This window comes from Chroicocephalus ridibundus, unplaced genomic scaffold, assembly GCF_963924245.1.
Source record: "Chroicocephalus ridibundus unplaced genomic scaffold, bChrRid1.1 SCAFFOLD_301, whole genome shotgun sequence".
Classification (NCBI taxonomy): Eukaryota; Metazoa; Chordata; class Aves; order Charadriiformes; family Laridae; genus Chroicocephalus; species Chroicocephalus ridibundus.
In genome coordinates, this window is record NW_026961279.1 from 88,764 (window position 1) to 114,104 (window position 25,341).

At 50.2% G+C, this 25,341-nt stretch overlaps 2 protein-coding genes across 2 annotated transcripts; both read left to right on the plus strand.

Moving 5' to 3' along the window:
* The first annotated feature begins 10,036 nt into the window (after nt 1–10,036).
* On the plus strand, nt 10,037–10,894 carry LOC134509171 (feather keratin Cos1-1/Cos1-3/Cos2-1-like). Its single transcript, XM_063321655.1, has 2 exons — nt 10,037–10,190; nt 10,560–10,894. Exons 1-2 carry the CDS (start codon nt 10,037–10,039, stop codon nt 10,892–10,894), a joined length of 489 nt encoding a protein of 162 aa, XP_063177725.1.
* Nucleotides 10,895–16,703: 5,809 nt separating this feature from the next.
* On the plus strand, nt 16,704–17,021 carry LOC134509173 (feather keratin Cos2-3-like). Its single transcript, XM_063321657.1, has one exon. The coding sequence runs from the start codon at nt 16,704–16,706 to the stop codon at nt 17,019–17,021; it is 318 nt and encodes a 105-aa protein (XP_063177727.1).
* The last annotated feature ends 8,320 nt before the right edge of the window (nt 17,022–25,341 follow it).

The following is a 25,341-nucleotide window of genomic DNA, read 5'->3' on the forward strand; positions in this document are numbered from 1 at the left end:
CCTTTGGTTTGAGATGTCACTAAGTATCCCACACATCCAGGTGTTCCTGTCATGGGTACAAGATGCAGTAGTCTGTATGGATATGGGGAGCAAAGGGACGCAGGAAGGAAGGTGAAGGTATCTGAGCGGGCACCTAGCCCTAACTGTGGCCAGCAGCATTAACACCTGTTACATCAGAGACTCCAGTGGAAACAGGTCTGTCATAAACCCACCTTGAGATCAGTGCTAAACACAGGTCACACATGGTATGCCTTCAGAGCAGCTCGTTCTTTCTGCAGTGTGTCCTGGGAGTATGGAGGAATTGGCTGGAGTGGAGAAAGCCCTTTCACTGTTGTGACACTCATAAATCTGTTTCACCATTTACTTATTTACAGGGAATCCAGATTGCATATGGAGTTGGTGTTGGATAGGGAGAGGTTTAGTTTTCATAGGAAGCATTTGAGAAGTATTTAAGAGGCATTAGACCTATCCTACGATAAGACCAGGTTTTAAGTAAGGTAAAAAATTGAGCTTACATCCCATCTGCTTCCCTGGGCTTGTGTAGACCCAATTTGATTGTGTACTCCCTATCTTAATCCTTCTTCTCTGTGGGTAATGCTTCCCTCATGCAGATTCTGCCCTAGCCTCAGGGATGTCGTAAAATCAATGTCTCTGTATTCTCCCTGGGTGGCCCATCCACTGACAAGTAGATCCCTAAACCAGATGAAGTCTGCTCTCATGGTTCTGATGCTACTATTTTTCTTACTTGATCCACTTCTTGATTCATTTCTCTCAGGATCTTAAACTGTACCATCTCGTGTCCACGGCAGCCAAAGCTGCCTTCAGACTTCATACCTTCACTCAGTTCTTCCTTTTAGGCGAGCAACTGGTAGAGCAGAAAATTTACCTCACTCAGTGATCAGTGGATCACCTGCATTAAAAAAATATTTTTAATACACTGCAGATATCACCTGAGTTGCATGTGATCCACTGTGTGCTCTTTCAGTAGATATCAGAAGGAACAGGGAGAGACCCCCAGGAAAATGAGCAACTGTGATTGTGAGGCTTCCTCTAGCAACCTGAAAAAGCCTTTTCTACTTCCCCTCCTTGATCAGGTGGCTTGAAGTAAATGTCCAGTATGACATCACCGTGTTGGTCTGCCCTCCAAGATTTTCTCAGAGGCTCTTAACAGTCTCTCCAGTTATGTGAAGGGAAAAACTCACACATTTGAGCCTCTGCCAAGTTTCCCAACATTCAGGAAACATTCCAAAAGACTTGAAGTGTCAAACATCTGGCTGTGAAGACTGTGATATCTTCAGAGCCGAAATAAATAGATGGCAAATATGGATGTCTAAATGCAGAAATATCAAGGTTTAATTCATCCTACCTCATTTTAGATGTCAGAGCATCTATCACAGTTAAGGTTGGAATCATAACAATCCAAATAAAGTTCTGAGCTGTGCATCAGGTAACTAATCCAGAGCCCTTACTGAGGTCAGTGGGGAGAGATATTGTAGATGATGCAGAGGTAGTGATTTGGTTATGAGGTCACGGATCACCCATGAAAAGTTCTGCTCTCTTTGCATTGGTGAAGGAAAGATCTGAGATGAATGCCTTTGATACACCACAGGTAGCTTTAATATCTCAGTGGAGACATATACAAGGAATCAGCCTCACAAACCTGCCTTTCATGTTATAAATGAGCAAAACCAGTGGTCCAAGATGTAGCTTGTCTGAGCTATTTGAGACTTTTTCAGATATTTATGTGGAGATATAATTCTAACTAGAAAGGAATTTATCTTCCTGACTTCTAGAGCAGGTGTCTTCATCTGAGCTATTCCTCTTTGCTCCACTGATCATCAGTGAAGAAAAACGGGCAAACTCTGGCCTTAGTTCACCTGCTCCAAAAGTTACTGTACAAGTCAGGCAAGCCATGTTTTAGAAGGATCAGTTTTTCTCCCAGTGGTTTTCAAGAGAGTTTAAAGACTAAAGCTGGCCTAGGCAGAAGAAAATTCGTAGTAGACATCCGGTTTTTGTTGAGAAGACTTCCACACAAAGACGCACTGTCTACACTGCCCAGGGCCAAAACAGAGAGATATTGGACATGACAAAATCACTTTCAGAAACTTCTGTGTCAAGTCCAAGGGCTCAATGTCGTTAAAGGGAGGGTGATTTACTTGTGCATTGTGTGACAGATGCAGCTGATTAGAGCAACTTGCCCAACTTCTTTCCTGCTCACAAAACCCCCTTCCCTGCCACCTTGCTCTCCCTAGAGTACTTTGGATATGGGTGTGAGGTTCAGCAATTGGATAGAGTTGGTTGTACAGGCTGGTACGGCAAGTAATGAGTTCACTTCTGAGCATTTCATGGTCAGTGGTCATTTTGTTCACATTGGCTTTACCAACACTTTCTGCCCTCTCTACCAGATTATACCTATAGCCAAACCATGCAGATACAAGCTTGAGAAGTGGAGTTTAGGGTGGCTGGGCTCAGAGGATTCTCATCAGAGGTAAATACTCCATCTCCCATGAGGGCACCTTTATCCACTGAATTTGCCACATCAGAATTCTTGTCTTTACTAGAAACAAAAGGCAAAGGCTCAGACAAAAGACAAAAAGAAGTGTCATTGTCTTGAGATCTTATTAAAATCCTCCTGTTTACCATCTCCCTTGCCAATAAAAACAAACAAGCCAACAAAACTCTAAAAGCTTCCTAATTAGCCATGTGGGAATGACTTACCTTCCAAGTCTTAATGAGTAGTAAAAACCATTCCACACTTCAGCTGGGGCAGGTCTGGCTGGCCTCTAGGTCTCCCTGTGGGGATTGCACACATGTCTTTAAATCATTGCATGCAACCTGGTCAGCAGGAGCCTTGAGTCTTCTCATGTTACTGTGGAAAAGCTGTTCCTCTAGGAGCTCTAGGTGGACCAGTGTGTGCCAAGGGGATCCATTTCTGTCTAACATCTCTTCAATAGTGCGGTGAACTGCACAGATTCAACGCCAATATTAGACTCAATGGAAGGATGAATAAAAAGGTGGGTAGCAGATGCCATTGATTTCTTATGAGCTTTAATGCTGAGCTTCTGCTCATGCTCTTTTTTGCCAAGATCTGGCTTTGTCCCAACTAAAGAGATGGATTTAAATTAAGTGACCCGTTTCAGTATGTAATTAAGTAGCCTTCTACAACCTTGAGTCAGATAAGATAGGTCAGCTCTTCTAGTGGAGTCTCTCATGATCCCTTTCCAAGGGCTTAATCCTCCTTCGGGGTCCCATTGCAATTGCTTCTACAATATTCATTCAGTTCTATCCCCATTTAATTCCAGAAAACAAAGCCAGGTGTGGACTTTCAGGATGTCTGACTTGCTTCCCCTGGACCATTCCTCCACCACTATCTCAGAAGACTGAGTACACACACCCACACCCCTTTGATCCTCATCCAGCACATGGAAATATACTTTAAGCACCAAGCTATAGAAACTTCTCTCTGATAGGCACTGAACATGACCAAGGGGAGATACAGACCTCATGCTACATCCTCTGGAGGGTGTTTTTCACCCACTAAGTCCTTTCCTGCAGTTGGGGGATGGAATACATGGATCCTGGAAGGAAAATGTTCTCCTTCCACATCCAAGCTCCATACAGTGCCTTAGTCATCAGGTCCAACTTGTAATGACTGCTACTAGAAAAGATCCCAGCTAACGAAAAACGGGTAATTGTTAACACCACTTCTTGGGCAGGATTTCCAAAATGGTGGGGTAAAGCAAAGTCCCAGCTGCCACCCTTTCCAGGATGAGTCCTCCTATCTTGCTGATTTCCTTGTCATATCAAGTGATCCTAGTGACCACAAAAATGCAGCTGGGAGACATCAAGGCAAACAGTACCACATAGAGAAGTTATCCATGTGATCAGGTTCCCCTCTGGCTTAGCTTGAAGGCCAAGCTGAATATGACCTACATGGCTAATATTCCTTGAAGAGCTGCAGCACCTCCTGTTAAGGAGTACCAAATCTGGTAGCCCAGTAGAATTGCTTCCACAGTTCCATGTGCCCACAGTGAACCAGAAGGAAGGCTCAGAATATATTCCAAGTAAGCATGCACACACATAAGCAAACCACACAGCCCAACACAGACAGGCACGGTCAGTATTCATATGAAAACAAAAGAGTACTAAGGGACAAACTTTTTAGCAGAGCCTGTTGCAATAGAACAAGGGGTAATAGTTTCAAACCAAAAGAGGGCAGATTTGGAGTAGATATAAGGCAGAAATTTTCTACTATGAGGGTAGTTAAAAACCTAGAACAAGTTGCCCAGAGAGGTGGTAGATGCCCCATCCCTGGAAACATTCAAAGTTAGGTTGGATGGGGCTCTGAGGAACCTGATCTACTTGAAGATATCCCTTCTCATTGCAGGGTGGTTGGACTAGATGATCTTTAAAGGTCCCTTCCAGCCCAAAATATTCTATTATTCTATGATCCTGTTTCTCTCTCTGGCTTATCAGAAGGTCTTTTAGTGGGAAATATATGTATACATATATACCATGTGGATCTGTGGATTACTTTGGGTTAGACAGTCTACGAAGAAACTGGCCTTTGGATCCACCAGCAGACACAAACACCCCAGACTTATGGGCCCTCTTACCCAAGGTGGCATTCCAGTTGCTGGCACCTAGACCTCTATACATATGGATTTACACAGAATAGAGAGTTTCTTATCACAGAATCACAGAATCATAGGGTTGGAGGGGAACTCTGGAGATCATCCTGTCCAACCCCCCTGCCAGAGCAGGGTCACCTAGAGCTGCTTGCACAGGAACGCGTCCAGGCAGGTTTTGAATGTCTCCAGAGACAGAAACTCCACGACCTCTCTAGGCAGCCTGTTCCAGTGCTCTGCCACCCTCAAAGTGAAGAAGTTCCTCCTCATCTTTAGGTGGAACTTTCCTGTGCTCAAGTTTGCGCCCGTTACCTCTTGTCCTGTTGTCAGGCACCAATTCTCATGCTGGGAAGTAAGTAGAAATTGCATTTAATAAGAAGATAACAGACACTGCAATGGTTAGATTCAGAGCATGATCAGACAAGTTTACTAACCATCCACCTCTTTACATGTGACCTGTCCTTTTTATCCCTCCCCAAATCACTTTCTTCACCTTTGGTTCCTCCCTAAACATCCCATACTAAGTCTTGAGCAATCCCAACACAGTTTACCCCGCATCCCATAATGTGTCCCATATTGCTAAGGAGTAATCCCCCTCAATCTGAGCCAATACCACTAATTTATCTTGATGGGTCTCATATCTAGACAATGGAACCGAAGCCTAGGATGTCCATTCCTCTCAATATATTATTTTGGCTTCCCCCATCTGCCGTTGTGCCTCTATGCTCCTCTGGGCTTGTGGAGATGGCCCATTTGCTGACCACTCTTCTATGATGGTGCTGGGACAAGATGACTGAGGGTATTATCCAGGTTCCCAGACTTGCAATTGTCTCTTTGTGTTCCTTTGTGTGTGTGTAGCCTCGGATTTTACCACATAACCTAACACCTCCCATTCTTTCTGTTGCACCCCAGTGACCAATCCTTCAAAGTCTACTTGAAGGTAGGGGAAGAGCACAAAATCTCAGAAGGTGGACAAGGTTGTCCAGTCTGCCCTTGACAGCGGCTTTCTTCAGCAGCTGAGAGACAGACAGAAGAAGGTCTCATGAAGAATCAACAGTCATCCTAAGGAGGTGATGAGCTCCCCAGAAGGTAGTCCAATGGCTGGGGCATAGAAAAGAATGGGCAGAGGAAGTGTGAAGATTTGCAAAGAGGGAGGTGAGAAATGAAGACCCTCCACCGAAGCCAGGGATGTGCATCCCAATTCAGCCTCCTGACTAAATGAAAAGGACCATACAGGCTGGGGAAGGGGGTGGGAGACTGGAAGGCTGTGTGCCTGGGTTCCCTGGGGACAGTAATGAGGTGTCTCTGAGTTAGTATGTGAAGAGGTCTCTGACCAGTCTGTACTGCTCAGTTCTCCAGGTACAGATGGGTCTGTGGGGAAGAGAAGGGAGACCGGGTATCTGGGTTCCCTTGAAAAATGGTATGTAGCAGAGGGAAATAGTGCTGTGTTCATGTGATGTAACAAGAAAGGCTGAAGCAGTTTTTTGATTTATCAGTAACACACAGTTCATAGGCAATCAGTGACCTAATTGTTCAGGATCAGCATCGGCAATACAGCAGATAAACCACCTTATGAGACACTTGGGAAATGCCAGTAAGCACCTACAAATATCTAAACACTTTCCTGTTAGCTAATGCCAGAAAGTTCTTACACACACACAAGTGAAAGCACACACACACACATGCATGCCCTTGAATATAGTTATGGGTCCTCCCTCCACCCTGTGCCCCGGTTGGTTACAAGCATACATCCCCTCTTCTGGGAGTGCAGGTTCCCCCCTCCCATACCATTCCGGCTGTGGATGTGCGTGCTCTGGCTTTGATTGTCCCTGTGCCACTTCCTAGAAACTCCTAAAACACTTGCTGGTGAGAAAGCCCCCTTACAGGGTCATAGATACATGATAGCAGCTTCCAGTGGAATCCACCTGGGTCTGATACCGGAGCTAACATTGCTTAACTTCTTTATTAACAACCCAGATGATGGGACAGAGTGGACTTTCAGACAGTCTATACATGACACCTGATTGAGCGGGAAGCAAGTGATAGGCAGGAGGGAAGAACTTCTATGCAGGGTGCTGAGACATGCTAGAGAAATGGGCTGGAAGGAATCTCAGGATGTTTAAAAAGGCTAATGAAAAGTCCTCTCCCTCAGGACAGAGCAATCTCCCCACACAACAGGACAGGACAGGGGCTGCTTGGCTAGAAATCAGCTTTCCAAAAAAGGATCTGGGGGTGCTGATGGACAACCGGTTAAGCATATGCCAGCAACGTGCCTTACATTGATGAAGGTCTGCCACATCCTGGGCTGTTTTAGCAAGAAAGTAAGGAGAGTAATGGAAGTAATTCTTTCCCTCTATTCAACACTTGTGAAACCTCCTCAGCAGCACTATGTCCTGTTAAGGGCTTTCCAGGTCAAGAAACACATCAAAACAGCAGTGCAAGTCCAATGCAAGTCACCAGGATGCTAACGGATGCTAAGGCATGTTACAGTTGTCTACCTCCAGCAGAATCTGTGACCTGGTGATTCCTCCTGTGCAGTTGCTGGAGCCCAGGCTATTTCACACAGAAAGCCAGTAACCTCTGTCTCCCAGGCCAATGGAAGAGGCAGCTGGTTTCCTGTTTACAGGTTCAAGCAGTAAAGAAGGTCGGCATGTATCCCACAGGCACACACAGATGTGCAAGACATCAGTGGGGCTGCCTGCATAGCTTGCCACAGACAAGGCATTGTCTTCACCAGCAACCACACATAACATCACCGGAATTCACACCAGACACATAGACAGTGAAGTCCTCTTCCTCTTATCCAGCTGATAAGGACTGAAGTTCACCCACCAACGAAAGCACACATGCCCCCACTCTCTAGATTCACAATCACATGCATATTCATGGGTGCCTTGAATATCTATCTGCATGACCACTCTGCAGCTGGTCTGGGAATGCAGGCCTAAGACGCGAGCTCAAGGGAGTAAGTCATGAATACTACCCATGTTTTGGATGGAACAGTTTCCTGGGTGTTGTGTCTGCATAAGGAGAATTTCTATGCATGAACATGTGTCTTGGCAGGGAGCCACCAGACATATAATGCGGTTGTGAAAGGGTATGTAACCAGGACTAGCATAGTCCTAAGCATGACTTCTCAGTATTCAATTTACAAGTGGTACTTGTCTGCAGAGATACAGAACATTTACCATTGCACAGAATCACCCACATTGTGTGCCCCACAGCTGAGTAGTACAAATAAATAGCGCAAACCCCTCTGTCACCTTCACTACCCCTCAGAGGTAACAGTGAGCTGGCAGAAGAAAGCTGTGAGTTGTTGGGGGTGGGGGGTGACTCTCAACTGAAATAACTTCTTGAACAACAGTTCATTGTGACATGATCAACTGCTACAATGTGGGGACAGGTTGGTTGTCCCATTTTCATTTAAAACCAGTTTGTTTTAAAATAAGACTACTGCGGTAACAGAATTAGGGCATAGCTTTTTAGCTGTCTGTTCTACCCCTTATGCTCTCACTTCTCTGTCCTTTATGGTAAACCTCCCCTGCCATACCTACTTTAGAGTTCTCTTTTTGCTAGCATGCCTGACTGCAAAGACTATATTGCATGACTTTGTCAAATATTTTCCACCCTTGATCAGTAGTCCTCGATCATCAAAGACAGTTCGCTGGACATCAAAACCAAAGTTCTGCCTGCAATACAAAGCATGTTGACCCATTGTATGAGTTCTTTTCTACTCAAGCCTTTCCAATTTGGACTCTCACACTCTTAATTCACCCCAGGGCTCTGTAGTCACTATAGAAACACTTTGGGCATCATCATTGGTGCCCACATCAGAGAGTGGCAAAGGGCAGGAGAAGCCTGGCAGTCCCTCTGCAATATATTACATCTGCCCCCTGGCAATCAAGAAATCTCCCAAGACACTAGGACAGTTTAGCAGACCGGTGCTTAGGATTCCAAACAGAGGGAGTTTCCTAAAGATGTCACAGGTCTTTTCTCGTTCATGGAGGAAAAATGATTTGAGCACCATTCCCTCTGATGAATTCCCTAATGCATTTATTTTCTCCCCAACAATTCCCAGACGACAGCACCTGCCCTGCAGTTAAAGTCTGCAGGTGGAGCAGAAACATTTTTTCTGTTGCCAGAAGTCCCCAACTTCCAGCCTTCCCCACCTTAACTGTTTCCCTCTGCTACCAGGTTTTCTATGGTCGCCATCTGTCCTGCCTTCCTTGCTCTGTGTAGCTTAAGTTCTTGTCTCCACAGAAACAGACACCACCAACGCAGCACTGAAGGCAGATCCACTCAAGGTTTCCCTGCAAAAGGTGGGCAGGATTTCTCAGCATTTCTCCCTGGACACAAAGCTAATGTTCTTTTGAACTCATTGAGGAGAGGAGAGGCAACCTAGCCTGCAGGGACTGGCAGTGCTGAGGAACTCCAGCTGTTGACATGTTGCATTACACAGAATTCCCAAACTGGAGTGAAACAGCCCTTCTTGGTCTCTGAAGTGTGCAGTATCAGAGCATGATCTTTTGAAGGTCAGCAAACAAAGGGAGCAGGAAACAGTCTGCTTCTCAATGCCTGCTGCTGGGGCACCTCTCCACCTCAGAGCTGTCACTGTTCTGCTGAAGTTAGACCCTTTCTTGCCTAGGGAACCTGCAGCTCTGTGGTGCTCATGGACAGAGAAGTTGAAAGGTTTGTGACCACCACATCCTGTGATGAGAGTCAGGTATATACAAACAGACATGTTCATGCTCACCTGCATAGAATTGCGTGCAAATTTGTCCACAGCTTGCGTTCAAAGAAATCTATCATACACATAAATGCACCCATGAAGCAAGAATGCCTACACATGACCACCGGTGGATTCAACTAGGCACAACCCTGTCAGGGCTGGAGCGCCCCAGGGAAACTCAAGGCTCATAACATGGATTGTCTGTGAATACCCAGGTATGTCCTAGAGAATGGAGTAAGACAGCCTGGGAAATCTCTCCCAGGGTTGGTGTTAGAAGGAAAAACATTGAAACTCAGCAGTGCAGTCCACCTGCCTGGGAAGAGAAAGACCAGTAACAATCAGAAAGGGCTGAGAGGGAGAGAGGGAAAAGGACATGGCACGTCTCATGTATAGGAGTCCTTCGGTGTCTGGTCAAGGCTGAGAGGACCTTGGTCTTTCCTGCCAATGAGGCTGAAAACAACCCCAAAGAGTGCCACAGACCAGTGTCCTTAGTCTGTACAGGATCCCTCCAGCAATTGGTGTGGGTGTTATGCCCGCAATGATACACTACTGCCCCAGAAATTTTAGGAACTCTCATTCTAACACTCAAAACAAACATCCATGAAGGAATGACCATGGCATAAACAAGGAAATTAAAAGGCACCAAGAAACTGAAACATAGGCTATATCATTAGCTGGGATGTCTTACATTTCAGGAGAGCTTGTCAGCAAATTATTAACCCTGCTAGGGCTACCTCTGGGCCTGGGGCAGTGCAGGACCAGTATAAAAGCCAACACAGGTCGTTGGCCTCTCATCCACTTCACTCTCCTTCTTGTCCTTGGGAACCAGGTGAGTTTGAAGTCCCTTATCCTCCTCCTGCTCCTATAGGATGAAGCCATTTCTCAGTGGACATGTCAGATAATACCTGCTTTGTCCTATGGCGGGGCTTGGGGCTGCCTGTCCTGGGAGGGGAAGCGGGGAGAAGGTCTAGCATGGAAAGAGGCTGAGTCTTGGTTGAGGGGACTCTTGGGCTCTTGGCTAGGAAAGAGCTTTCCTGGGCCTGGCTCTCTTTGCATAGTGCCCACGGGGACAGGCAAAGAGGCGCGTGGGCCTCCCTGCACAGCCTCCAGCTCCTCGCCCAGTTCAGGCCTTGGCTCCCTGGTGGCTGGTGGACAGGCTACTCCTCACGCGCTCCCATGCTCCTCCCTGCCCTTTCCTCCAGGTGCCCTCCGGCCCCGCAAGATGTCCTGCTACAACCGGTGCCAGCCCTGCCTGCCCTGCCAGCCCTGTGGCCCCACCCCGCTGGCCAACAGCTGCAATGAGCCCTGTGTCAGGCAGTGCCAGAACTCCACCGTCATCATCGAGCCCTCCCCCGTGGTGGTGACCCTGCCCGGCCCCATCCTCAGCTCCTTCCCGCAGAACACCATTGTGGGATCCTCCACCTCTGCTGCCGTTGGCAGCATCCTCAGCTGTAATGGAGTCCCCATCAACTCTGGCTGCTGCGACCTCTCCTGCATTTCCAGTCGCTACTGTGGCAGGAGGTGCCCCCCCTGCTAAAGCCATTGGTGACTTCACACAGAAGGACCCCCAGGAAGCTAGAAGATTATGCTGGTCTGACGAAAGAGTGTTGGGTCATCACTTTCAGAGATGCTGAGCATTCATAGCCCCACCTGCAAAGAAAAGCAGGAAAAAGCACGCCTGAGCTCTCTGAAAACATGGCTTATGTATAACTTGCTTGCTTCTCGCTCTTTTTTCTTTCCCATTTTTCTGTTGTCTTCTGCTCCCCAGGGCCATGTTTTTCCAAATCCAGTGCTGCAGGGATCTGCTGCCCACTTGCCTTTGCAGTGTAGGCAGTTCACAGTTTGGGAACTCCACCCTGGCCTCCGGGCACATTCTCTTGGATGATCTGGTGCTCCCTGCATCAGACCCCCCACTTGTTTACCTCATTTCCCTCTTTTAAATCATTAAAATTCTGCTGCAACCCAGCCTGAGCTTCTGTGTGGTCTTTCCTTCTCAAGATGCTCTCACAATCTACCCAGGATCAAAACCATTGCTCCGGTGAAATCTACATGAAGGAAGGGCACATGGGCACCCTTCCCTATTCTGCGAGGAAGGAGAGGTTGGGGCACACTGCACTGGGAAGTTGTGTGCAGTGTTTCTTCCACCTGAGGGAGATATTGCTAACCGCCAAGTGACAGTGGCCAACAGGGACTGTCTTGCTGCATCTCTGCCCACACATGCCTCCTCAGGCTTGCAGTGTGTCCTGCAGATGGGAATCATGCCTTCTGCTGAAATCGACTGAGGAGCTGAAAGCCTGCAGGAGGCCATACAAGCTGTTTGGGAATAGAGTCCCTCCTGCTCTGAATAGAGCTCTGTTGGAGGAGTAGGCTCAGACAGAAGATTGCTGTGAAGGACAGACAGCAGGAATGGGAGTGGGTGAATAGCCCCAGGAACAATCCCCAAGCACGGGCATGGCCAGCTCCCATGGGCACAGATAGCAGTGACAAGACTTCCATGCAACACCATGATGACTTGGTGCAACACCATGATGACTTGGTGCAACACCATGATGACTTGGTGCAGCCCCTGGCTTCACCCAGCTGTTGCACAGAGAAGCAGGGCTGAAGTGATTCACAAGCTAGTTTTGGCCAGGCCACACTAAATCACAAACTCAAATCCCAATTCCATATGCAACCAACATCCCCATGCGTCAGGGCAGATCCCGGGCCACAACCAGCTCCCACACTCCCACAGCTGCTCTGTGCTACCTGATGTTCCCCCAGGATAGAGTAGCTTTCCTTGGGAACAGGGCCCTCTAAGGCCTTATCAGTGCCAGGACTCAGTTCTGATGCTGAAAGTCTCTGAGTGAGAGTAGATACCCCTACCTTGCCTTGGGATGTGGTGGTTACCGTGGGACGTGCTTCTGCAGTCGGTAGCCTCTGTAAGCTGTCTCTTTTGGGCAGCTCTAGATTCAAAAGTGGTCTCACTAGCTTTCACTGTTGTTCTTGGGCACTGGTTGGAACAGCCCCAGCACATCAAACTAACTGAGCTGGAGGAGTTTCAGAGCGAAGACTGTAGGTATCCAGGTCTGGGGCTGTGGAAACCAACTTACCCCAGGTAGGAAGTTGAAACAAAGCCAGAAGGTCTTTTCCTCTGCATGGAGGTCCCTCATCTACATCCAGGCCTATCCTGTGGACGGCAAGTAGTTCTCTCACTGCCCAAGGACAAAGAGGCAATGACCCTCTCTGGGGCACAAAGTGGTCAGTGGTTCCCATTGTGCCGTTTCCTTTCTATCTACCCTATTCCAAAAAAGTGCCTTTCCTTGGCAGAGCCATGACTCACTCCACAGCACATTCAAGGCCAAGGGCAGGAGTGGTTCCTAGAGGTGAGCCTGGAGATGTGCACATCCAATGTCTCCTGTCTGTCCACACCACCAGGAAATCAACCTGTGGTCAGGGGCTACAGGCTGAGTCCAAACATTACCCAAAAATGTTCCATTCAGTTAATTCAGAAGAGTTAGCATGACCAGCACTATATGTTCATTCTCTGAATTTGAATTTGATCGATTGGGATTGGCTCAACCATTGCATTAGTGATTCAACACCCAAAAACCAAACCCACAAATCCCCAGGTCCTAAAGCACTAGACAGCCACCCAGTAACCCTTGTCAGCTGTGGTCTACAGTTTCTGGAAACCCCAAATACATGCTCGCTACAAACTCATGCAGGAATTCCCAATTTTGCAACATTACTCCACAGTTTATTGTCAGTGCTGAGCTGATGGCAACAGGGTATGGGGTTGTGCGGGCATCACAGGAAGTTGACCTTTTTAGTGTCCCATGACCCTCTGTATCCGCACAGATTACACAACAGATTCAAGCCTTTAGTTCACTTCTGTTGTTCGTGTTCACGTCACTGCATCTGGCCTACTTCTGTTGTTCATGTCCCCTGAGTTTGTGTTAAGGTCATATGGTTTCACTATTAGCGCCCAAATCTAGGTATTCTTTTCCTATGATACTTCAAAATTTCTTTCTAGACCTCCCCCCTCATCTCGTGGTAATGATTAAAATGGTGTCACCCACCCCTGAAGCATCCATGATCTCGCAAGGAGCTGCTGAAGACACTGCTGTGTTGGAAATAGGAGCTGAGGCACACGAAGACCCATCGAACCAGGTGAAATTCCCCTCACACCATGTCCTTTGCTCTGCTGCTGGGTACCCTCTTGTCCTTGAGTCAAAGGGACAGTGACCTGTGGATGAGTCCGCGTGGGAGCAGGACACCGCAAAGCATCTGTGGCTGTGATTACATCAGTGCCACAGCAGATATATCTCTGAAGGGATTGTGGATAAGTCCATGACAAAGCAGGGGCAAGGGGAGGAGTCCATTCCAATGCTAAACTCTCTCATATGGTCCAAAGGGACGAGGGTGGACATAGTAAAAGATATACCTTTGAATTGTTATAACCCATGATTGGAGTTATGGGAATGATACAGAATGTACTATAGCAGGAAACACTCAAACCAATGGAGGACAAGTCTCACCAGAAGCACTGCAAATGCAGCCGTGAACCAACTTGCACTGGCTTTAGTGGCCAGTAACTCTGTGCAATGTACCACTTCTTCTCTCCTGAGAGACCACCGTAACAGGAGGAGCCCAAATTCATGAACTAAATTAACTCAATGGACATTTATGGAAATTTTGCAGCCATTATACAGGGGTGGTCCATAGACTAAGGCAATTAGATTAAAGAATGGGAAGAGGGGGTGGTAATTAATAAGGGTGTATTAGATAACGTGGGACACGAGCGTCACAAAAAAGGTATAGAAGAAGGGGTGCAGAATGAACTGCTTTTGGCTGGGATAGAGCCTATGAAAAGTTTCTTCATAGCAGCTGGTGTGGGGCTACGTTCTGCCTTTGTGCTGAAAATATTGTTGATAGTAGAGCGATGCTTTAGTTGCTGCTGAGCAGTGTCTACACAACGTCAAGGCCTTTCCTGCTCCGTAGACTGCCCTGCCAGCGGTTAGGCTGGGGGTGCACAAGAAGTTGGGAGCGGATAACAGCTGTAACAGCTGACCCCAACTGACCAAAAGGATGTTCCGTACTGTATAACGTCATCCTCCACAATGAAACCGGGGGGGGTGAGGTTGGCGGGGGCTGTCACTGGTCGGGGACTGGTTGAAAATCCATCGACTAGAGGTGAGAAATTGTTATGTTTTGCATAATTTTTCCTGGTTTTATTTTCCTTTCCTTTTTTCGTTGGCTTTTTTCTGTCGTTTTTTCTTGCAATTTTTCTTTAATTATTAAACTGTCTGTATCACAACCCATGATTTTTCCCACTTTTATCCTTCCTGTGTGGTGCTTAGTTGCTATCCAGGGTTAAACAACAAAAACAACGTGTCAGCGAGTGAGTCAAGGCCAGGATGAGGTCTCATGAAAGTAATCAGGGATCAACAAAGTCCAGCGCTAAGCAGGTGCATTCATAGAGACGAGGCAGGTGTCAGGTCAAGCTGGGGAGTCACCCGCCTGTCAGGGTCCAAACGGAGAGCAGTGGGGTCCATGTCCAGACACAGGCACTGGTGTGTCACCACCGGAGATGTAACTCAGGTCGGGGCCAAGCACTGGAACGTAAGCTTGAAAGCTGTTCCCATGGGAAGGAGAGTTGGCTGTGGTTGAAGCCTCCCGGGAGCAATGATCTGGCAATGATCTCAGCAAGGCCGACAACGGGAAGGGGGCAGCCCTCAGCTGTGCTACCTCTGAGCTGGGTCTGTCCAACCATCCTGCGTCTCAGAGCAGAGCAACAGCGGGACCTCGGTCCCTTTAGTCCAATACCCATTTGGTGCCAGGTCTCGGCCCCTGCCTCACTCAGCACCAGGCTGATGAGCCGTAGAAGTGCAGCTGGCATTGGCATGGCCACGAGGAGCCTCTGTCCCATCCCAGTCCCCAGCAACACTGCGTCATAAGGGGATGGATTCAGGGACAATGGCCTGCCAAGACCGGCAGTCTTTCTTGGCCTCTCTCCCTCTGCATAAAGCAAGAAATAGAGGGCGCCGGAGGCAGGCACTGCATTCTGGGTCTCCGGGCATCTCTCTGCCAGGCCAAAGGCACCACCATTCAGCTGTAGGTGGGATCCTTCTGGCAAAGGCAAGCTGCTACTCTGCAGTGCTCATGGACACACCAGGGGAGAGTCCCCCTGCCATGACCTGCACGTGGCCTCACCATGAGGGCCACACAAGTACAGACTGACCCACGTGTGCTCATGCACGTCTGCATGGAACCACCAGAAAACCTGTACGCGCGTGTAAGGCCAGGAAAACACCAGCAACTGGCGACTCTGTTGAGGAGATGATGGGGACCACATTGGCAGAAGAGGACTCAAGTACCCCAGGGAAGGAGTGGGCCCCACACGTGCTGATGGTGTTGCCCGCGAGCCCTCAGAGGCTGCACAGAGAGGGGATGAGGCAAATGAGCCCAGCAAAATTGTCCTGAGAGCACTGCTAGTAGTGTTGCAATAGTGTCAAAGCCTGCCAGCAGAAGCCCACCTGCGTGCAACACTGAGCGACCATCCGAGGGAGACGGCGGGAGGGAGAGAAAAGGACGTGGCATGTCTGCTTCCATGGGAGTCCTCAGGCATCCCGATGACAAACACGAGAGCGGTGCCCATTTCCGGACAACTTTGCCACAAACAAGCCCACAGGAATGACCCAGCCGCACATCACCTGTCCGCACAGGGCGCCATCTGCAATTGAGCTGAGTCTTCTGCCTGCGCTGACGTGTTTCTGCCCTGGAAATCCTCGGGCCTCTCATCCCGGTACTTACAGAAGCCTTCAAATGGGAAAGCACGTGCCTTAAGCCAGGAAATGAAAAGGCAGCAGTGCAGGAAACCAGGACGCAGCCCATCCCATTAGCTGGGGTGTTTTGCATTTGACATGAGCTTGTCAGAAAATTAGTACTTCCCCAAAGGGTGCCTCTGGGCCTGAGGCAGTGCAGGGCTACTATAAAAGGCAGCCCGACTCTCTGCTCTCTCAGCCGCTTCTCTTGCCTCCTTCTCTCCTTGGGCATCAGGTGAGTGTGAAGGCTCTTCTGCTCCCCCTTCAAGATCGGGTCTTTCCCCGATGTTTGTCTCAGCTGATACGGGCTGTCCTGGCCCAGGGCTGGGACCTGCTTCTCATGGGAGAGGGAAAGGGAGAGAAGGTCTCCCGCAGGGAGAGGCTGGGACTTAGTTGAGGTGTCTCGTGGGCCTTGAGCCTGCCAGCGTATGCTGCTGGTGCCTTGGCTCGCCTGTGGTTGGGTGCAGTGCTGCTCCTCATGGGTCCCTGTGCTCTGCTTTCCCTTGCCCTCTCCTCCAGGTGCACGTCCAGCTCCGCAAGATGTCCTGCTACAACCAGTGCCAGCCCTGCTGCCCGCCCTGCCAGCCCTGTGGCCCCACCCCGCTGGCCAACAGCTGCAATGAGCCCTGTGTCAGGCAGTGCCAGAACTCCTGCGTCGTCATCGAGCCCTCCCCCGTGGTGGTGACCCTGCCCGGCCCCATCCTCAGCTCCTTCCCGCAGAACACCGTTGTGGGATCCTCCACCTCTGCTGCCGTTGGCAGCATCCTCAGCTGTGACGGAGTGCCCATCAACTCTGGCTGCTGCGACCTCTCCTGCATTACCAGCCGCTACTGTGGCAACAGATGTCAGCCCTGCTAAAGCTGCTGGCAACGACCTTGGGCAAGAACTTCCCAAGACCTCAGAACATGATGCCACAAAGTAGTTAGAGCTTTGGGGCATCATATTTAGAGCTTTGGGCCATTGTTGCCTTCTTCTACACTCTCCTCTCTCTTCCTTACCTCTCCTGTCACCACCTCCCAACGCCAGCCTAGCGGCAACCTGTTGGTCTCCCTCCCTCTGCAGGCCAGGCAGTCGGACACCCTGCAGGAGCTCCACTGCGTCTTAGTGGCTGCCCACGGTGCTCCATGTCAGCCCCCTCCTTTTCCTCTTTAGGCTCATTAAAACTGTGCTGCATCCAAGCCCGTGTGTCCGAGTCCTCCTTCCTTCTGTGGCAACTCTTCCACTCTGCTCAAGGGAAACCATGGAGCAAGGGGAGGGTGGGACTCACTGCAGTTCATTTTGGTTTGCCTCCTTTCCCTTGGAGCTGAGGAAGACATCCCTCGCTGCTCCACAGCCAGTGCCCATCATCCCCTTCCCGTGCTGCATCTCTGCTCAGAAATGGCCTCAGAGCACGCCCTACAGATGCTGATCCCAGGTTCTGCTGCCTTCATGGGAGGACCCCAGTGCTGCGGGAGGCCCTGGGAAGTCAGCAGCCGTACAAGCACTCAAGGCAGTTCCTCTCGCTCTGCATGGAGCTGTGCTGGGGGAGAAGGCTCAGAGAGAAGATGGCCACGAGGATGGAAGGAGGGGCCGGCAGGAGCAGTCACCTTGGCTTCAGCCCCGAGCCTCCTCCTCCTCACCTTCCCACCCAACTCCACAAGGAGGGGCCACGGCATGCATCTGAGGGCAAGGATAGCTAGGACAACTCCCCTCTTCTCCCATCACACCCATACGGTGGCCCATGCGGCCCCAGCGGTTCATTAGACAGATTTGCAGGCCTCAGGTGACTGGCACATGCCCAACTCCCATCAGACAGACATCTGTAGGACAGAAAGGTGATTTCCATGGGCCTGCAAGAGGACAGAAAAGAGCGACGGACAGTTCCTCCCACGGTACTGGAGAGAGTGCAACGATCAGAACAGCCCATGCTCTCTCTTTGCAGCTTGTGGCAAGTGCAATCCCATCCTGCGGTGCAGGGGAAGAACAGTTCCATGGCAGAAGCTCTCTCACCACCTTCTGCTTTTCTCTGAAGCCACTAGCCCCAGCCCCTCACAGGAAGAGGTTTTCAGACCTCTGCGTGCATAGGGGAAAGAGGGGTGGCAGGGGAGAACTGGGGGCCCTTTTCCGAGAGCTCAGCCTTGCACAGAAGGGCCTTCTGCCAGCATGCCAAATCGGTGAAACACTGAGAGTGGATGGGCCGGAAAAGTGAGGCAATGAGGGGTGGATGGCTGGGGAAAGAAAAGCTGTAAACCTGCCACTTGTTCCCAGGCACACAAGCACAAAGGCCAGTTGACATCATTGCCCACCATCCTCTGAGGGGAACAAGCGTGGGAGAAAGAGGTTGCTCCTGATGGCACAGATAGAAAGCAGAAAAAAAAGCATGGAAATGACAAGCACTGCCGGCACTTCTGATTACCACTGCTGCTGGAAAACCAGCAAGACCTTGGCTGGCTTCCAGACACCCACCCAGCTGCTTGCTCTCTCCCTCTTCCTCCTCAGCAGGAGAGGAGGAGAAAGGAAGGTGGAAAAGGTCCTGGGTCAAGATACAGACAGAGGGATTACTTATCAGTTCTCGTCACAGGCAAAACAGACTTGACTTGGGGAATATTCTCATCTTCCAGGATGTACTCCTTCCTGAACAGACATCTCAGCTCCATCCTGTGCTGAGGCTTGGGGCTGCCAATAATGGAAACGGGAAGTACGTAAAAGGTCTAGTATGAAGGAAAACAGAGGATTCGATTAAGTGGATTCGGCACTCTGGGCTAGACAAGAGCCTTCTTGGGCCTGTCTGTTCTTTGCAGGGTCTTTGTGACCTGAAGACAATGAATTATATATGGCTTTCTGCGTAGTCTCCACCTCTCCACACACCAAGGTACCTTGGATCCCACATTGTGGGATGACAGGCAGCTCCTCACCCAGTCCCGTGTTCTGCTTTCCCTTGCCCTCTCTCCCAGGTGCAGCACCAGCCTAGAGACGTGTCCTGCTACAACCAGTCCCTGCCATGCTGGCAGCCAAACCCCACTGGCCAACAGCTGAACTGGGCCCTGTGTCAGGCAGTGACAGAATTCCACTGCTGCCACCCATGGTGACATGTCTTGGTGGTGAACATGCCAAGCCCTATACTCAGCTCCTTCTCCCAGAGCACTGTTCTGGGATCCTCCATCTCCACTGCCATTGGCAGCATACTTAGAAAGCTCAAACTGCAGAAGAGTAAGTGTGCATAGTGATGACCTGGTCCTGGGAAAACTAAATGGCTATGAAAGATGAAAAGGTGAGGAAAGAAATGAAAAGCAAAAGAAAGCCCATTTATAAAAGCCAACATGTCATCATGGAGGAGAAAAGCTGCACTGCTCAGCACAAATGTGTTCTCTGACACAGACGCTGCCCTCTCTGTGGCTGTGCAATGGATAGCCAGACAAGACGACCAGGGAGCCTTTTGACCTGCTGGAGATGGGTGTGAGGGTTGTGCCTGTGGCCATCTCCTTTGTCTCCCTCTGCCCGAGTACTGCAGATTTAGTTCTGGGAACTGTCAGCAGCTTCCTACCGTAGGTTCCTAGCAGCGGGTTCCTATCTTAGGTGCACGGCTCCCTGTGGGCAGCCTGGCTTCGAGTGTTACAAGCAGGTCCAGAGGAGGGCCACAAAAATGATCTGAGGGCAGGAGCACCTCTCATATGAAGACAGGCTGAGAGAGCTGGGGTTCTTCAGCCTGGAAAAGAGAAGGCTCCAGGGAGACCTTATAGCAGCGTTCTAGTACCTGAAGGGGGACTATAAGAAAGCTGGGGAGGGGCTGTTTGCAAGGGCACTAGCGATAGGACGAGGGGCAATGGTTTTAAAATAGAGCAGGGCAGGTTTAGATTAGCCATTAGGATGAAGTTCTTTACAATGAGGGTGGGGAAACACTGGCCCAGGTTGCCCAGAGAGGTGGTGGAGGCCCCATCCCTGGACACATTCAAGGCCAGGCTTGATGAGGCTCTGAGCAACCTGATCTACTTGAAGATGTCCCTGCTTCCTGAAGGGGATTGGACTAGATGACCTTTAAATGCCCCTTCCAACCTATCAGAATCTATTATGCTATGAAGAGGCATCAGTTTCCCAGCGCGTATCAGGGCCTCCGAGGGTGTTCAGGGCCCTTGTGACCGAGAGGACTTTGAAAGGTCGAGCTGTGGCCTGGCTGCACCAGTTGGAAGCTCCCAGCACTGGAAAACCTGGTCCTGGCCCTGGGGAGCCAGCGCCCAGCAGAGGTGGCAGCTTGATTCCTTTTGTTTGGCCAAGCAAGTGCTTTAACCACTAGGTGATGTGTGTAAAACGGCTCCCCGGGGCAGAGGTGTGGGATCCCAGGCAGCCCTCAGAGGGTTTTGCTCCACCCTTTGGGCTGAGGTTTGGAGGCGGCTTTGAGCTGGCAGAGGGAGGAGAACACAGGAGCTGGCGAGCTTCAGCTCCCACGTCCTGGGAGCTCCCCGGGCACCTTGTTGAGTGGCGAGCGTGACACGGTCTAGGTTTACCCAGCAACCTTGGTGGGACTGGCAGAGGCTGGTGAGACACACGTGTCAGGCTGGGGAGGAGCAGGGCTGGGGGTCGGTGGAGGGGGTGTCAGCGCTGGAGAGGAAGAGGGGAGTGCTGACCCTCCGGCAAAACCAGCAGCTATCTTTTTGGGAGAGGGAAGGTTGCAGACGGCGCGTGGCAAAGGAAGGGAGACCTGTTGTGAGCAATGGGCGTGAAAGGGGGAACATGCCTCTACACATCCCTGTTGCAGATAACACAAATCCTCCTATGTGCTGTTCCTACGCGCATACCTAGAGAGACAGAGCTGTCTCTCACCTGTGAGGAAACAGACCACATCTGCACTTAGAAACTCCGCCTCTCCTAGCTGTGCTGGAGGAACTGCTGGCAGCCTGACTGGGGGCAGACAAGATCCCGGCAAGACCTACAAGGGAGGCTAAGTCAACGCCAGGAGAGCTGAACTGCTGCAGAAGCACCGGCTTGTAGTTGGAAGCCACAGAGGGAGGTAGGAGAGGAATAGCCCACCTCTCTGCCTCGGCTGAGGGAGAGAGAGGTTGTAGCTGGAGATCACAGAATCATAGAATCATTGAATCCTACAATCACCTAGGCTGGAAGGGACCTTAAAGATCACCGAGTCCAACCATTAAGCTAGCACTGCCAAAACCACCACTAAACCATGCCCCTCAGCATGACGTCTGCCTGTCGTTTAAAAGCCTCCGGGGATGGCGATTCCACCCCTTCCCTGGGCAGCCTCTTCCAATGTTTGATTACCCTTTCTGTGAAGAATTTTTTCCTAATATCCATCCTAAACCTCCCCTGGCATACCTTGGGGCCATTTCTTCTGGTCCTATTGCTTGTTACTTGGGACAAGAGACCGACCCCTCCCCCTCTACAATCTCCTTTCACGTAGTTGTAGAGAGCGAGAAGGTCTCCCCTCAGCCTCCTTTTCACCACACTAAACAACCCCAGTTCCCTCAGACGCTCCTCATACGACTTGTTCTCCAGACCCCTCACCAGCTTTATTGCCCTTCTCTGGACTTGCTCCAGAATCTCAATGTCTTTCTTGTAGTGAGGCACGCAAAGCTAATCACCGCATTCGAGGTGGGGCCTCGCCGGTGCTGAGTACAGTGGGACAATCACTTCTCTAGTCCTGCTGGCCACACCGTTCCTGATAGAGGCCAGGATGCTGTTGGCCTTCTTGGCCACCCGGGCACACTGCTGGCTCCTATTCAGACAACTGTCAACCAACACCACCAGGTCCTTGTCGGCCAAGTGGCTTTCCAGCCACTCTTCCCCAGGCCTGTAGCGCTGCATGGGGTTGCTGTGAGCCAAGTGCAGGACCCGGCACTCGGCCATGTTGAATCTCGTACCATCGGCCTCGGCCCATCAAGCCGGTCTGTCCAGGTCCCTCTGTAGACCCAAGCTACCCTCAAGCAGATCGACACTCCTGCCTAACTTTTGGTACCTCTGCAAACTTACGCCGTCTTGACTTGCGGCAAGAGGTGCACCGGGGAGAGCTGGCAGGGAGGAGCACAGGGGCGCGTAAGGAGCAACCTGTCACACAACCACCATCACCGCTATCACACCTGCCAGAGGGAGAGGAACCCTCCTGAAGCAAGGGCCACCCACCAGGGAGGGCCCAGAGGTGCTGCTGGATGCACAACCAGCTCCCAGTGCCACCACCACCACCAGCCAGTGCGGCCGGGGAGATGGACTCCTCACTGGGGCGGTGGTTGGGCTCCCCATCATCGGCAGGGTGTGCTCGAAGGCTGAGGAGGCCATTTTTGTGTAGGCATGCAGCAAGGCAGGCCCTGACGGTGTCTGGCCCCCCCCGGAAGACAGGGCCGTCTTCCTCAGCTGCAAGGGACAGCATGTTGGAAGGAGCCTACCGCCTGTGTCTCACTCTCCCCTTCCTCCACGAATGCCCATGGCACTCCTTTGTGCCTGCAAGATCTCCCTGGAGTGACAGCTTTCTCTCTGGCAGCCACGGATACCATCCAGAGAGAGAAGGAGCACGCAGAGGCTCAGGCTGGGATGCAGCAGAACTTTAATGAGTTGAAAGAGGGAAAGGAGGTGCCCTGAGTGGGGGCCGCGGTTCAGGGAGCTCTGTTGGAGGAGTAGGCTCAGACAGAAGATTGCTGTGAAGGACAGACAGCAGGAATGGGAGTGGGTGAATAGCCCCAGGAACGATCCCCAAGCACGGGCATGGCCAGCTCCCATGGGCACAGATAGCAGTGACAAGACTTCCATGCAACACCATGATGACTTGGTGCAACACCATGATGACTTGGTGCAGCCCCTGGCTTCACCCAGCTGTTGCACAGAGAAGCAGGGCTGAAGTGATTCACAAGCTAGTTTTGGCCAGGCCACACTAAATCACAAACTCAAATCCCAATTCCATATGCAACCAACATCCCCATGCGTCAGGGCAGATCCCGGGCCACAACCAGCTCCCACACTCCCACAGCTGCTCTGTGCTACCTGATGTTCCCCCAGGATAGAGTAGCTTTCCTTGGGAACAGGGCCCTCTAAGGCCTTATCAGTGCCAGGACTCAGTTCTGATGCTGAAAGTCTCTGAGTGAGAGTAGATACCCCTACCTTGCCTTGGGATGTGGTGGTTACCGTGGGACGTGCTTCTGCAGTCGGTAGCCTCTGTAAGCTGTCTCTTTTGGGCAGCTCTAGATTCAAAAGTGGTCTCACTAGCTTTCACTGTTGTTCTTGGGCACTGGTTGGAACAGCCCCAGCACATCAAACTAACTGAGCTGGAGGAGTTTCAGAGCAAAGACTGTAGGTATCCAGGTCTGGGGCTGTGGAAACCAACTTACCCCAGGTAGGAAGTTGAAACAAAGCCAGAAGGTCTTTTCCTCTGCATGGAGGTCCCTCATCTACATCCAGGCCTATCCTGTGGACGGCAAGTAGTTCTCTCCAACTGCCCAAGGACAAAGAGGCAATGACCCTCTCTGGGGCACAAAGTGGTCAGTGGTTCCCATTGTGCCGTTTCCTTTCTATCTACCCTATTCCAAAAAAGTGCCTTTCCTTGGCAGAGCCATGACTCACTCCACAGCACATTCAAGGCCAAGGGCAGGAGTGGTTCCTAGAGGTGAGCCTGGAGATGTGCACATCCAATGTCTCCTGTCTGTCCACACCACCAGGAAATCAACCTGTGGTCAGGGGCTACAGGCTGAGTCCAAACATTACCCAAAAATGTTCCATTCAGTTAATTCAGAAGAGTTAGCATGACCAGCACTATATGTTCATTCTCTGAATTTGAATTTGATCGATTGGGATTGGCTCAACCATTGCATTAGTGATTCAACACCCAAAAACCAAACCCACAAATCCCCAGGTCCTAAAGCACTAGACAGCCACCCAGTAACCCTTGTCAGCTGTGGTCTACAGTTTCTGGAAACCCCAAATACATGCTCGCTACAAACTCATGCAGGAATTCCCAATTTTGCAACATTACTCCACAGTTTATTGTCAGTGCTGAGCTGATGGCAACAGGGTATGGGGTTGTGCGGGCATCACAGGAAGTTGACCTTTTTAGTGTCCCATGACCCTCTGTATCCGCACAGATTACACAACAGATTCAAGCCTTTAGTTCACTTCTGTTGTTCGTGTTCACGTCACTGCATCTGGCCTACTTCTGTTGTTCATGTCCCCTGAGTTTGTGTTAAGGTCATATGGTTTCACTATTAGCGCCCAAATCTAGGTATTCTTTTCCTATGATACTTCAAAATTTCTTTCTAGACCTCCCCCCTCATCTCGTGGTAATGATTAAAATGGTGTCACCCACCCCTGAAGCATCCATGATCTCGCAAGGAGCTGCTGAAGACACTGCTGTGTTGGAAATAGGAGCTGAGGCACACGAAGACCCATCGAACCAGGTGAAATTCCCCTCACACCATGTCCTTTGCTCTGCTGCTGGGTACCCTCTTGCCCTTGAGTCAAAGGGACAGTGACCTGTGGATGAGTCTGCGTGGGAGCAGGACACCGCAAAGCATCTGTGGCTGTGATTACATCAGTGCCACAGCAGATATATCTCTGAAGGGATTGTGGATAAGTCCATGACAAAGCAGGGGCAAGGGGAGGAGTCCATTCCAATGCTAAACTCTCTCATATGGTCCAAAGGGACGAGGGTGGACATAGTAAAAGATATACCTTTGAATTGTTATAACCCATGATTGGAGTTATGGGAATGATACAGAATGTACTATAGCAGGAAACACTCAAACCAATGGAGGACAAGTCTCACCAGAAGCACTGCAAATGCAGCCGTGAACCAACTTGCACTGGCTTTAGTGGCCAGTAACTCTGTGCAATGTACCACGTCTTCTCTCCTGAGAGACCACCGTAACAGGAGGAGCCCAAATTCATGAACTAAATTAACTCAATGGACATTTATGGAAATTTTGCAGCCATTATACAGGGGTGGTCCATAGACTAAGGCAATTAGATTAAAGAATGGGAAGAGGGGGTGGTAATTAATAAGGGTGTATTAGATAACGTGGGACACGAGCGTCACAAAAAAGGTATAGAAGAAGGGGTGCAGAATGAACTGCTTTTGGCTGGGATAGAGCCTATGAAAAGTTTCTTCATAGCAGCTGGTGTGGGGCTACGTTCTGCCTTTGTGCTGAAAATATTGTTGATAGTAGAGCGATGCTTTAGTTGCTGCTGAGCAGTGTCTACACAACGTCAA